Raw genomic sequence first — 13938 nt, 5'->3', positions numbered from 1 at the left:
GGCGAGTTGGAAAGTGAAAAGCGAGCACGGAGCTGTAGTCGCAATGCGACGCAGCGGCTACACTATTTGAAGCCTTGTCCTGAGTGACGGTCGTCGAAGTTGTTTTGAAGTGGAGCCCTTGGATTGGTGGAAAGGCGACGCGACCAATCAAACGGCGAGAATACCAGAACGTTCAACCACTTCAACTTGCCTTTTTTCCAGGGTTCCAGTAGCAGCGGAGACTTTTCCGCTGCTGCTGGAACTGCGTTAGTCCATGTCGTCTTCGAAGCGAGACTACAAGAACCGCGTGCTCAAATGCTTCATCGAGTAGTGTTCACTGGGTTCGTTCTTCGGCAAGGGCTAGTTAACGTCAAAGAGTTTTGTCCTTCACACTCGGGTCAAGATCAACTACATGCAGACGACATGAACCAGCGAGCAGGGCTGCTGTCATGATGCATTGCGATCCACCTGCTGCGCAAAACACCTAGCAGCCCACCTAGCCAATCTTCCACACCCATCGTGAGCATTGCTGTCCTGAGCACAACACAAACACACGCAACCAGCCCCCGAACTCGTGCGCTAACCCGCGTCTACATCGTTAAGTTACAAGTCCCGTCTATCAGTTGGCGGCGGCGACCCCGCTCTGCTGCTGCTCGCGCTGCTGCTGCTTCTTGCGCTGCAGCTGCAGCTTCCGCTTCTGGTTCTTGGCCTTCTTCTTGGCCGCCTCCTCGCGCAGCTTGTCCAGCAGCTCGTCTTGCGCCGTGCGCTTGCGCTTCTTGTCCGCCTTGGCGGCCTGCGTCTTGAGGCGCACGAGCTCCTGCTCCTCCTCGTCCTGCGCCTCGTCGCGCTGGCGCTCGGCCTCCAGCTCGGCCTTGGCCGCCTCCTCAGCGCGACTGCCGCGCGGCTTGCGCAGCAGCTTGCGCTTCATCTCGCGCTCCTGCTCCGTCAGCGCCGCGTCCTGCTGGCCGGCGTTCGGCCGCGTGAGGCTCGGCAGGCTCTTGCCGTCGCTGCTGCTGCCGGCGGACGACGGGCGGTAGAGCGTCACGGGGCGGCGCTGCGTCTGCTCCAGCGCGCGCTGCTGCGCCGCGTCATTGGCGTCCGCTACGTCGTCTCCGCCCAGCAGCCAGGAGCCCACCACGTCCAGCGCGTTCGTGCGGAACGCCACGCCCTCGTCGTCGCTGCCCATTGGTGTGTGCCGCTCGATGGTTGTCAGTCAGTGCCACCCCTCGGCTAAGTCCGCACAAAAATCATAGCGATAGTATGTACGGGACAGTTATCGAGGGATGACAGTAGTTAAGTCGCGTACCAGCCAATGGGAGCGCTGGATGATACGCATTTCTGCCAATCGTGCGGCCGCATCAGCCCGGCCGTTGGTTGGCTGGGGCGTCAGCGCCATTGCCGCCAGTTCGCGGCTGGGCTCACTCTTTGATCTCCTCTCCAGCAAGTCAAAGCCACTCCCCCCTCTCCAGTCACCATGGGTCGCATGCACTCTCACGGCAAGGGCATGAGCAAGTCCGCTCGCCCGTACAAGCGCTCGCCGCCCTCGTGGCTCAAGGTCTCGGCCGAGGACGTGGAGGACCACATCTGCAAGTTCGCCAAGAAGGGCCTGACCCCGTCGCAGATCGGCGTCATCCTGCGTGACTCGCACGGCATTGCCCAGGTCAAGAGCGTGACCGGCTCCAAGGTGCTGCGTCTGCTCAAGAAGAACGGTGCGTCCATCGTCCACATTCCGCAGGCCCGGCAGGATCGATGGTCCCGTCCTGGCCTGGCCTACGTAGTCTTTTGAGTGTAATGCGCGGCTGCTGACGTAATCTGTGCTATTCTTGGCGTGCTATTTCTGGCTGCGTGCTCGGTATCACCTGACGCGATGGATCCGATGGCTCTGCCTCTCCGTCTGACGTGGGGGTACGCGGGTGTTGGCTATCGATGACCAGGCCTGGCCCCGGAGCTGCCGGAGGACCTGTACATGCTCATCAAGAAGGCCGTGGCCGTGCGCAAGCACCTGGAGCGCAACCGTCAGGACAAGGACTCCAAGTTCCGCCTCATTCTGATCGAGTCGCGCATCCACCGCCTCGCTCGCTACTACCGCAAGAACCGCAAGCTCTCGCCCAACTGGAAGTACGAGTCCGCCACGGCCTCGACGCTGGTGGCTTAAGCGCGCTCTGCTTCTAGCCTGCTTCTTGCTAGCGTGACCGCAATACAACGTGTCCGATTGCTGGGTTGATCAACCTCCTTGTTCCTGCTCCCCATCCAATAGCAGCCCCTGCTCCTTGGCCTTCTGCCGTCTGCGTGCGTTCTCCACCATGAGTCGGTTGCTCTCCTTGCTCTGGCTGCGGCAGTCGCGCTGCAGGTGCCTGGCCAGCGTCTTGGCCACGATGGTCTCGCCGCAGTCCGTCCACGGACACGTGATGAGTCGGTTGGCGCACTCCTTGTGGCAGTGCAGCGCCATGAAGCGCTTCTGCACGAGCTGCGCGCAGTTGAGGATGCACTCGACCAGCTCGCGCTTGCCGTGGTAGCGCCGCACCAGCTCGTCGCGCAGCAGGTGGCGCGCGCACTTGACGCGCAGGTGCTCGGCCTCGCCGCTGGAGCGGTAGACCTGCTCGCAGCCGACCTCCTTGCACACCACCAGGCGGTGCACGCACTCGACGCGGTGGTGGCGCTCGAGGCCGCGGAACGGCACGAGCTGCTCGCAGTGCTGGCGGCAGGGCACCATGTCCAGCTCGCGGTCGCGCGCGCGCTGCGCCAGCAGCTTGAGCTTCTGGTTCACCACGCAGCAGGTTTGGTCGCGCAGGGACGGCGTGGGCGGCAGGCCGAAGCGCCGACGCACCTCGGGCGTGTCGAACAGCACCCAGGCCGTGCCGAAGCACGCGGAGCGCGGCAGCTTCAATGCCATGTCGTCCACCAGGTCGCCCATGCCCTCCTCGAACGTCCAGTAGCCCAGCAGCGTCCGGCACTTGGCCACGTGCAGGATGGAGCAAGCGTGCTGCTGGATCTGCTGGACGCTCCGACACTCCTTCCAGTAGCGCGCCTCCAGCAGGTAGCCCTGGAACGCCTCGGCCGGCTCCTTGGCGCCGATGCGGCTCAGCGGCAGGTCGAACACGCCGCGCTTGATGCTCCGGAGCTCCCCGTTCACGAACAGACTCAGCTCCTTGGCGCTGGCCGAGAGCGCGACGTGGTTCCAGCGGTTGCGCTCCAGGCGCGTCTGGAGGCTCACTTCGCGCGCTGCCTTGGCGCCCGACGGCCGGTAGAACGAGATCTCTCCGCGCGGTCCTGCCACCAGGGAGATGACGTTCTTGGCCGAGGACGCGATGATGTGGCGGCCGCAGCGCTCCAGCAGCCGCGTAGGCTTGTTCTCCGACACCAGCGCCAGCTTGGCGTCCACCTTGGCGATCTCGCGCTCGTAGCGGCGCTGCAGCCGCGTAGTGTCGGCGTTGTCCGGGTCCAGCGCTTCCAGCTGAGCTTGAAACTCGCTGCGCTTGGCTAGCAACTTGTTCTGCTCCGCAGCCTTACGCTGCTGCTCAGCCTTGCTCTCCTTGGTGGGGCTGCCGGCCGTGAGCTGCTTCACCCAAGCTTCCAGGTCACTTAGCAGTGCGCGCTCAGCTTCCGGCAGCAACTGCACCAGTAACATCCTCTCCTGCAGAAACTGCGTGGTTTGATCGGTGATCGCGGCACCAAGTGCCTGCTTGGACTCTTCGTCGGGCACATCGGTGTCCAAGATGCGCTTGGCTTCGAACAGGTTGATCTCGATCCAGCCTCGAGCCAACGTGACCTCCTTCCGAGTCGCCAGCAGCCCGTTCTCGGCGTCATTGAAATCCTCCGCGAGCTGCTTGGCTGCGTTCGACATCTCCTCGCCAGAGAGGTGAGTTCCGATCCCCTGAACCTTGTCGTTGACTTTGCGCTTGCGCTTCTGCTTGAGTTCCTTGAGTTTCTTCTTGCAGGCGTCAGACTTGGCCTGCCACTGCTCGTTCTCGCGCGTGTTGACCACAACGGTCTCCATCAACTCCAAGCTGCTTCGGTGCAGTGACAGGATCTCCTCGTCCGCGTCGACCATCCACAGGAAATACTCTGCAGTCCACGGAGGCGGCAGATCGACGGACAATTGAGACGGAGCTTGGCTCTTGCTGTTGTTAATAGCGATGTACGCGTTGCCCCCGGTCTTGAACTCAATCATGCTGCGGTCCTTCGAGAGTGACATGAAGTCTTCGTGCAAGTGCCGGTCTCGCCAGCGCAGACGCGCTTTGCATCCGTGGGCAGCATTCTTACATGGCACGACGCGGCTCACACATTCGTCCCGAAAGTGTCGCTCGAGATATCGCAGTCGGACCACCACCCCGCACTCTGGGCAAGTTACCGGCGAGTTCTTTTCACGGGCTCTCGCTGCCAGGGTGTTCCGCTCGATCGTCACGATGCAATCGGTACGAAGGTGCTCGTCAAATTTACCTACAGGGACCCACTCCTTGCATCCGTTGACCGCGTTTGGGCATGGTCGTTCGCGCTCAGGACATTCGTCTTCCTGGTGGTCGAGCAGTTTGCGCTTCTTCACCTTCTGCTGGCACCACTCGCAAATGATCTCCTCGTTCACCAGAAGTGCGTCGGCGGCAATCTTTCTTCGTCGCTCAGCCACGATGCATTGACTCGCTTCATGCGCTTCTTGCTCCTCTTGGGGGAACTTCATCTCGCAGCCCCACTCAGCAAAGCGACAAGCAACGCGGCGCTTTGCGCACATGTACAATTGATGGCTCTGCAAGTGGCGTTTCCTGATGATGAAGCGCGTTTCGTGGCACAACTCGCACTCCACTGGGGTATCTCCATCATCTCGATCTCGAAGTAGTTGTCTTGTGTGTCGCGTGAAATGGCAGTCGCGCTGTTCGTGCAGCTCACGGTTTGAAGCCTGAAACAATTGGGTGCATCCCGGCCGAACGCAGCGAACCATTCGAAGAGGACACTCGTGCTGCAGATGGAACCTCTCATCCGCAGGACGCATTTCCTCACCACAGTCGCACAGTATAAGATCGGTGAAGGAGTCGCAACCTGCTCGCTGACAGCAAGTTAGATGAGCTGGGCGATAGCTTGTACTTAGTAGCAGTGAAGCTACTCACAGTTGTTGGGCTTTGCGTGCCTGCAGTCTGAGGAGTTTAAAGGCTCCAGTCGCACAGACGGCTGGCTAGCGCTCTTGCTCAGTAGTTTTTGACGCTGCATATTCACGTTCTCGAGTGCTTTTGCTAGCTCTAATCTGTCAGGTAAATGGAAATTAGTCATGAGAGTTCCATCGCGAACACGAGTCGTTGTTTTTACCAACATACATATCTGCTTGCAGGGCTTGTGCTGTCTTCGGAGGGCTCATAACTGGGGCAGGAGATGCTGCGACCAGCTTCGGAATCCGCGCTGGTACAAACTCGACTCGTGGCTCATCAGCTACGGAGTGGCTTGAGTCCTTCGTATCTACACCTCCAGCCAAAGTCCTCGCATCGCTAACCATTACCCACTGCTTCAGGTTCTTCTTGATCCAGCACCTGTAAACTATTTTTCGCACGTGAAGCTATCTGCGGCAAACATTATCGAGGCAATGGGCGCCTTCCAAAACCTATATAAAACGGTTTGGTCATTAGGGGTAGGGGGGATTAAACTGGTCATTAAACGGAGCGATTAAACGGAATTGTTTGAAGGATCAAAAAAGTGTCCGTTCAAACAATTCGAAAATGGGTTTGGTCGCCCGTTTAATAGCCCCCTTATTTGGCAACTCGATTAAAAAGTATCTTAAAGAATGTATGGGTTCAAACAGTTCCCTTATTTAGAGATTTCATTTGAATTGAAGTTGCGCGCGCGATCTTGGAGGGTCTTAAGGTGCGAAAGCGCGCGCGCTTGCAGAGCGCACGCCTCATTTCGAATCTGGACTCCTCGTGCCGAAGTCCTCGCCTGCCTGCTACGAACGTGTACGTACAGTGCGAGTTAATGTAGTTGTTCATTCATCTAAACTATCGATTATCCCCTGCCTAGGCAACCATGCATTCGTCTCCACCGAGCAAGCGCCGCCACACGGCAAGCAGTGTCCTCGAGACTTCGATTGCTTTCGACACCAAGCGCCGCAAGATCACCGCCGCGCTGGGTTCCAGCGCCGCTGCGGCCGAGTCGATCCACTGTAATCCGCCTTCAGGAGAGCCATGCAGCGAGGCCGCTGTGGTTGTACCAGGCAACTCAGTGCCTTCGGCCACCGTTGCTGTCGCGCCCACGAAACCGTCGACGGGGTCCAACGACGTCGCGAAGGTTAAGAAGACCACGGTACTGACGGTCATCAAGACCGTCACGACCGTCACGACTACCGTCACGACACGAGTTTCTCGAGCGTCGCCACGCTCAACGTCCTCCGCCGAAGAGGAGCCGCTCAGAGAGATATCCGCGCAACCAGCTCCAATGGCCTCCGGCGCCGGAGCCCCCGCTGCTTCCAAGTACCTACTGTCGGCGTCGCCAAGGACGCGATCAGGCCGGGTTGTGCTGCCTGAAGGAGTCAACGCGTCGGTGACGATGCAAGTGGCGCCGCTTGCAGAGTTTCAGCTCTCCCCGCCTGCTTCGTCGAGTGAAAGCCTCCCCAGTCCTCGTTCCAGCCAGAGCACGGAGACGGAATCATCGCTTCCAGGCACGCCTGCGCGATCGGCTCCGATCCCAGATGCTGCATACTCTCCTGCGACGGCAAGTTCCCAAGCGAGCACTGTGGCTCCGTGGTCACCCCAAAGCCCCTTCCGGACCCGTCAGCAACAACGAGCAGAGATTGTTCCTCGATGGTACACCGAGGCGGTCGCCTCCGACAGCGACGATTCCGAGACGGCACCGCTCATCGGCTCCCCGCTCCCAGCTGCACGCCCATCGGTCGCTTGCTTGCTCACGAGCTCTCCCGGGTTTACTGTTGTCGAAGGCGGTTCAGCGAACCCACCTCGCGACGAGTGGCAGCTCGAGTCGTGGCCAGATGACGTGCAGTTCACATCGGCACAGCTGAATCCGCGCCGCTGGAAGTTTCCAGCCGTCAGCGTGGGGGTGAGAGGGGGGCTTGGCTGTGGATGCGAAGAACGGTGCAAAGCTAACACCTGCCTCAACGCTCGAAGCAGCAGATTCTGCACGGAGTACAACTGCACCTTTGCTGCCGAGTGTGGCAATGGGCTTCACGAAAGCCGTGCGCTCGCTATCGGTCGCAACCTGCGCACTGGAATGCGCGGTTTGGTGGCGCAGGCTGCTATTCCTGCTGGCGAAGTCATCGGGCAGTATTTGGGCCACATGGACTTGTTCGGGCCGCCGTGCAAGAACGGCCCGTTCAACGATGGCTACAGAATGCATCTTCGCACTCGGAGCACGGGAAGCAAGTTCATAGGCATCGACGCCTTGAAAGTGGGCGGCAATCTCCGCTTCATGAACCATGCCTGCAATCCGAGCACCCGGTTCCATGAAGTCCAAACGGGTCAAAGGCTGACGGTGGTCGCCGTCAGTATTCGTGACATTTACCCGGGCGAGGAGGTGACGGTTTCCTACGGCAACAAGTTGTGGTTTGTCTGTCGCTGCGGGTGGTCGGGATGCCAACATCGTCACCTGGAGCACTTGCACCAGGATTCGGAGTCTGCGTGAATCCACCGCACGTAGGTATATAAAAATGGTGTACGTGTTGTGTAATGAAATCTTTTGAAATTCGAAGCTTCCTGTCTTGTATACTGAACATCGTACATCTGACCCAGGACGCGATGGGTTCATTCGCCCGCTCGACGGCTTCGACGCAAGCAACGTCGGAGAATATGGCGGTGCGTCTCGTACAGCTCGATGTCTCCAATCGATGTTTTCCTCTTCGGGGCTAACCTGCGCCGTATCTTACATATCTACCTACAGCGAGGACGACAGCAAGGATACCAGAACTACAGTGCTAAGGAGGAGCTTCTTATCTGCGATTTGGCCGCCAAACTCCTACCAACTGGTAGGAATATGTGGATGGCGCTGGCAACCGATTACAATGGCTCCAAGGATCCAAATTGGCGTGAACGCGATTTCGACTCACTGCGAAGGAAGTTCCGCAAGCTCTACGGAAAACCCAAACCAACGGGCAATCAAGGAGACCGCCTCACGCTCAGGCAGCGAGCTATCCTCTTGGCCCATGAAACGCAGTATGAGATAGAGAAGAAAGGAGGGGTGCATACCTCGCACGATGGCCACGACAATGGCGACGACGATGAAGCTCTCATGGGCGAGGTCAACGCCGCCCTCTTCGCGGACGAGGTGAACAGGACCTTCAATGGAAGATCGAGGGCGAAATCAGTCTCGACCAAGGGAGGTGGCGACATCAACCGTGAGCAGATCAACAAACAGCGGGAGGAGGAGGAAGAAGAAGAGGCGGAGGAGGAGGATGACGCCTCGGTCTCTTCTGTCAACTCGGTCGAGGACGAGAAAAGCTCAGAGGCGGATACATCCGAGGCGGCTGACGCCAACCAACCTCGTGGTCCCCCTATCCCTCCAGTTTCCGAGCTTCACGGCGGCGAGTCTGTGTTGGCAGGGGCCGTGATGACCCATCAAGGCCTCGTTCCGATCGAGTTCGCTGCTGACTTCCAGCACACTAACGCCAATCTTGGCGATGAAGAGGAGAGTGACACGCAAGGAGACCAAGCGAGATCTGGAGGGGCGCGAAGCAATCATATTGCGACCACCTCAACGATCCATGACACTCGAGCAATTTCCAGGGCATCGGCAAGGCCCACGCCAGTGACACCGAGAGCAGTCGGCCGCCCCAGACGCGACAGCCAACCTCTGGCTTCGGTTGCTTCGCCTGAGGGGCCCACCTGATGAGGAACCCCGATCGTGCAGCTTCCGATGAAGTGGAGTCGGAAAAACACAAACGACTGTACACTACCAGTGATCGCCTGGGAGGGCGGGATCTACGGGTACTTCGGGACAACTTCGAAGCAATGGGTGGGCGCGATCCAGGAGCAAAAACCAAAAGCTCCGCGTCCGAGAGTTCGGTGACGACAACGTACGCTACGTCGAAGAGAAACCAGGCCAAGAAACGAATGGACTCTATTGACAAAGATTTAAAAAAAGCAGAGGCTGTTCACGCTTCAATGGGATCGGAAATGAAGGAGCTACTGCTCATCTTTCGCGAAGACGCCGATCGCAAAGCCGAAGCAGAGGTGAAGCGGCGACGAGAAGAACGAGATGAGCGGTGTGCAGAGGAAAAGCGAGAGCGAGAGGAGCGAGAGAAGGTTCGCCGCGATGAAGCTGCGCTTGTCGAAGCCAGACGTCAACAAGACCGTGAGGACACACAAAAACACCTCGAAGCTGCGGAAAAGAAGGAGGAAGCAGCTCGAGCGGACCGTCGAGAAGAAGAGGCCGAGCGTCGCCGACAGTTTCAAGCTCGTCTCGAGCAAGACCGTGCCGAAGCTCGGCAGCGCCACGAGCAAATGATGCTACTGATTTCTACGATTCACAAGAGCAAGTAGTACTTGATAAAATGCGCGTGCAAGGAGGAAGAAGTAGTGCATTCAATTTGCATTATCTGCGTAATCAATTTCAACTCACTCTTGTGTATCTCCTGTCGCCCTCGCCATGAAGGAACGTGGTTCGAATCTCACTAATACCGACTGTTCTCACCCTGTAATTAGCAAGCCGGAAAAGGTTGTCCAAGCGCTGCTGCCGTTTGCTGCGGTCGTACGGCAACGGCATCAGCAACCGGTGATAGACCTTTTCGACAGAACCCATTCCCCACTCCGCACTTTGTCTAATCGAAGTTATTGCCCCTGATAACGCCCTAGCCGCCGCACGAACTGACGGCACCAGTCTACTCGCATCTCCGTCCTTCAGGGGTGTCATGATTCTGCCGATCATGTTCCCACTGCAGGGGAAAGCACTGTCCGCAACAACACCATAGCGAGCGTCGGGGTTTAGTTCCGCCGAGGCTAGCTTACGCCGGAAGTCTAGACTCGTATCACCATCGTTCCAGGATCCTGGACAGTTATGTTTCGCCCAAACGATGAGCCCGTCCGCCGAAAAACATAGAGTGCCGGTGACGAACACACCATGTAGCCAGCCATTATAATGGGCATTCTGGATATCTCGGTCTGCACCTGTGAAGTAAAAGTATGATGCAGGAATGGTAAGATCATCAATAAATAAAATCACATTTTGATGTAAGTACCTTGTAGTTTTACCCATCCAAGAACCCCCATGTGAACTGAAGCATGGGCTCCTTTGCTGCCACTAGACGAGCTAGAGCCTTCTGCCTGGTGAACGTAGGCCATACAATCCTAGCGGGCGCAAACCCTCGCAGCGCCGCCGTAAGAGCGTCTTCAGCTGCAAGCACGCGGGTAAGCGTCGTTGGGGGGACCCCAAACATGAGGCACAGGCGCCCGCGATGCTCACAGCTTACATAGAAAGCTAGAAGCAAGCCCAACACCTGATGGTGGTGTTGGAGCTTACGGGGTCGGCCCCCTTTCGCGCAGAAGATTGGGATCTCGTACTGAGAGGCAAACCGAGATAATAGAAGCTTGAATGAGGCCCTACATGACAAGAAATAGTTAGACGCCAACTGAACACTCAAATCTGCATGTTGACCTTACCGAGACAGGCTAGTGACTGTTATCATGTTCTTATCGTTTCCTTTGAGCCACGTGTCCATCCAGGACGAAGACTCAGGATCCTTTAGGCAGTCCAGGGTGATGTAATGGCGCATTCGTACGAGTCGCTGCCACTCCCAGCGCCTGTGCTCGTCGTGCAGCCGCCGCCTCAAGCCCCTGAGCGTCTCCAGCGAGCGACGGCGCGTCCGGGACGATGAACAGAGCATCAGCAGTAAGCTTGTATCCGGGCCATACATTGTGCTAGAAGAAGCGCGAGAGAAGCAAATGACGAGGTCGGTTGCTCGGAAAGGGTCGAAACGACCTTTCCCGCCGAACGAGATCTTTACTAATAGAGATTTTTTGTAAAAAATTGTCCAGCTTACGATTGTCCCCTTGCGATCCGCATAATGAGACTAATATACTCTTACGTCAAGTGGCAAAGGTAGCCGGACACAGATCAGCTTTAATGATGGTTTTGGCCTAGGTTTTTATCTCCTAAGATGTGCTGGCATTTGGTCCGGCAAGTAACGAGCCGAATCGGAGGATCAGAATTTTTCGATTAAACTGTTTTATCTAGGTTTTGGAAGGCGCCCAATGCGAAGCTGGTAACACGAGGTATCTCTATTAGAGGTACAGAGAGACATCGGGGCCACGACCAAAGAGCTGGTTCCACGAAGGCGGGAACGCAAACGGAAGCATCGGCGGCATGGGGCTGGGAGTCGTCGCTGGATCCGCGGCTATCTGCTTGGGTGCAATTCGTAGCGAGCGGAAAAGCTGCGTTGCCATGGCCGCAGCATCAGGGACGTTGTTGCCCTCCGCGCAGGGCATCACCCAGGCGATGAACGGCAACTTCTGCTCGTCGCACTGCGCGTGAAGCAGAGGAGCGAGACCAGCACCGCGGATCGGCGCCCACTGATCGGCAGACGAGGAAGGCTGCTCCACCGCTTCTTGAGCACCCTCGGCGGAGGTTGTCAGGCCTTCGAAGCGCGTCAGAAAAGCTTTATCGAGCTGGGCAGCGTCGGCAGAGTAGATCGTCCGGATCGGACGACTGAAAGCGTTAAAGCAGAGTAAGACAGATTCGCGTCAGCAAAGTAGCTGGCAACAGCCGTAGCAGAAGCATCATCAACCGAACCTTATCATGTTGGGGTCGTGACGCAGCATGTCGTCGCAGCCAGCAACCACTCCGAGCGCCGCCACCTTGCTGCTCAGCGCCCAGTCCACCAATTCTTTCGCGAACGCACGCGCTCGGCCCTGCAGCGAGCAACCAAGCCAAGACACAGTCCAAGTGCGTTAGTCCACACCTTATCTTCACTAGTGACCCACTGCCAGATAAACCTCTTACCGGTAGCACAGGGCCTCGTTGCTGGACGATAGTGATCTTCTTCTCCTTGCTCTGGTACACTGCAGCAGTCCAACAGGTCAGCACGTTCCCCCCCCCCCCCCCCCGACTCCACTGCAGCAGCTCAGCTGAGCCACGCACCCTCCAGATTCAGACACAGCGACTGCGGCTGCTGCGTGGCAAAGGCGGCGCCTCCTGCGATGGGGGGCGCTGCATCACTGAGCAAGTGGCCCACGCGCGTGAGCTGCACGTCCTGTTCAAAGGTGCGGGACAACGTTTCGGTCAGCTGTGAGCCTCCCACTGGGCCAAATGAGGCCTCAACACGATGGCTGAGACGCTAATTCCACGCACAAAGGCCTCGCCGTTCTGCAGCAGCGTGTTGACGACCAGATCCAGCGTCAATTGGCCTAGATTCGCCTGCGAAACGGCCGGCTGGGGGCAAGAGAGGAAGGAATGACACACAACTTTGTGAGCAGATTGCGAGGGAAGGAAAGCGAGTTGGAGCGTGCAACTTGGACGAAAAGGTAGGTGAGGATGTGGGGAAGAGGATGTACCTACCAGCAGCACCGTGTGGCCCGCGAACAGCGCGACACACGCGGCGGCGTCGGCGACACTCCCCGCATCTTGAGGGTAGAACTCCATCACTGATCAAACGCTCGGATTGTGTTGGGGTTTGTATGAGTTAAATACTCGATCTGGATTGGCTGGTATCGGATCGTATACATATGTATACTCGAGTATACAGTACTATACATGTTGACGTATAGTTGCCTTTTTCATTTGGTTCAGGCTCGATGATTATCACCGCGATGGTCGACATCCAGCGTCGCCTTACTACCAGGTGCACGCTAACGCGTGTATCTCGCTGTCCGACTATTATCAATAGCAACACCTTATCCTTATCCCAACTCCGCCGTGTTTGCAAGCTGCAAACTACCGTACGAAAAAATGGCCTGCCGTTCAGCTGGCCACAGTGAAGGTTCCGCGCGTAGGTGTCGGCCAGGTTTGGCTCTGTCCTGATGCTTGACCGCTCCCCCATGTGCCATTATAGAGCTAGGTGATTAATACCAAGCTGTGTATCGAGCAGCGGCTGTGCTTATGCTTATCCCATCCGATGCGCCGCATTGGCAGAGGCGCTGTCAAGACTCGCATCAGCACATCGAGCGAGTGTTCTGATGCCACTCTCAAAAATACTCCTCAAGTGGAGTTAGGACGCCAAGCAGCTCAGCGTCTTTAGCGTGCTTTCGGGCTCGTTTGCACGTTTGCTCGTCCAGTCCTACAGCAGTGGTCACCAGCTTCATCACCCACTGACAACGATGACCATGAGAGGTCTCCTGCGCAGCTTTCGGCGGACGCAGACGTCAAAGCCAATTGGCGCTCCCACCGCTAATGAGGACAGTGTTCCTCAACGCCACCACAGGGTCTTACGAATCAACAAAGTCCTGGGCAAGGTGATCGACCCTGTCGACGAGACAGCTGAGCTATCTACTCGACACCGCAAGCGCGATCGACTCAAGAACTACCTCTCGCGCCGGCGAAACACCATAACCAAAAACGCCCGTCCGTTTCTGCGGCCAGTCATGCTTTCGGCAGATAAGGACGAGTCTCGGTCCTCCGACGGCACAGAGGAATGCGACGACGTGTACATGGTCGACTACCAAAGCGATTCGGATTCGGACGACGACTCCCTTTGCGATGACAACTACGTGACGCCACCGGTGGCCATCCCAGACATGTACCGAAAGCAGGACAGGATGGGGGGCATGACAGTGGCCGGGGCGCGCGTGCTCTTCACATACGCTGGATTCAAGCGGCAGCAAATGATGCTGCGCAAGCTCCAGTCGGTCTCGGAGGCCGACGAGTTAGAGATCCCTGTTGGGCTGCACCGCGAGTACATTGTCATTCCAGCGTTCTGAGCCTGGCTCCAGGGGCAGATTCTAGTCTTGGGTGTAGAAGTAGTTGTTATGAAGCATGAACAAGGTGCCTGTGTAAACTATCGTATTGTTTGTTTCTAGGCTCGGATTGGAAACGAAGTCGTTGTCT

The 13938-nt window shown here is 57.6% G+C and overlaps 5 protein-coding genes across 6 annotated transcripts; 2 read left to right on the top strand and 3 right to left on the bottom strand.

The window, feature by feature from the left end:
• Window positions 1-598: 598 nt before the first annotated feature.
• Window positions 599-1165, bottom strand: IUM83_05936 (Ankyrin repeat; the record flags this gene model as incomplete). The annotated part of the gene is made up of 1 exon (XM_067930101.1): window positions 599-1165. The coding sequence occupies one exon, from the start codon at window positions 1163-1165 to the stop codon at window positions 599-601; it is 567 nt and encodes a 188-aa protein (XP_067782775.1).
• Window positions 1166-1453: 288 nt separating this feature from the next.
• Window positions 1454-2134, top strand: IUM83_05935 (40s ribosomal protein s13; the record flags this gene model as incomplete). The annotated part of the gene is made up of 2 exons (XM_067930100.1): window positions 1454-1688; window positions 1914-2134. 2 exons carry the CDS (start codon window positions 1454-1456, stop codon window positions 2132-2134), a joined length of 456 nt encoding a protein of 151 aa, XP_067782671.1.
• A 69-nt stretch (window positions 2135-2203) lies between these two features.
• Window positions 2204-4654, bottom strand: IUM83_05934 (uncharacterized protein; the record flags this gene model as incomplete). 2 transcript variants are annotated; one of them, XM_067930098.1, is made up of 1 exon in its annotated part: window positions 2204-4654. In XM_067930098.1, the coding sequence occupies one exon, from the start codon at window positions 4652-4654 to the stop codon at window positions 2204-2206; it is 2451 nt and encodes an 816-aa protein (XP_067782773.1). The 2 variants fall into 2 exon arrangements, with proteins under 2 accessions (XP_067782773.1, XP_067782772.1); XM_067930099.1 differs by having other exon boundaries at window positions 2204-4150.
• Window positions 4655-11180: 6526 nt separating this feature from the next.
• Window positions 11181-12537, bottom strand: IUM83_05933 (Proteasome assembly chaperone 2; the record flags this gene model as incomplete). The annotated part of the gene is made up of 6 exons (XM_067930097.1): window positions 11181-11604; window positions 11689-11807; window positions 11899-11957; window positions 12037-12148; window positions 12247-12327; window positions 12454-12537. 6 exons carry the CDS (start codon window positions 12535-12537, stop codon window positions 11181-11183), a joined length of 879 nt encoding a protein of 292 aa, XP_067782580.1.
• A 674-nt stretch (window positions 12538-13211) lies between these two features.
• On the top strand, window positions 13212-13811 carry IUM83_05932 (Calcium-activated potassium channel subunit alpha-1; the record flags this gene model as incomplete). The annotated part of the gene is made up of 1 exon (XM_067930096.1): window positions 13212-13811. The coding sequence occupies one exon, from the start codon at window positions 13212-13214 to the stop codon at window positions 13809-13811; it is 600 nt and encodes a 199-aa protein (XP_067782581.1).
• Between the last annotated feature and the right edge of the window lie 127 nt (window positions 13812-13938).

The sequence above is a fragment of the Phytophthora cinnamomi genome (assembly GCF_018691715.1).
Source record: "Phytophthora cinnamomi strain GKB4 chromosome Unknown Contig104, whole genome shotgun sequence".
Classification (NCBI taxonomy): domain Eukaryota; phylum Oomycota; class Peronosporomycetes; order Peronosporales; family Peronosporaceae; genus Phytophthora; species Phytophthora cinnamomi.
This window is presented reverse-complemented; position numbering and strand designations above follow the sequence as displayed.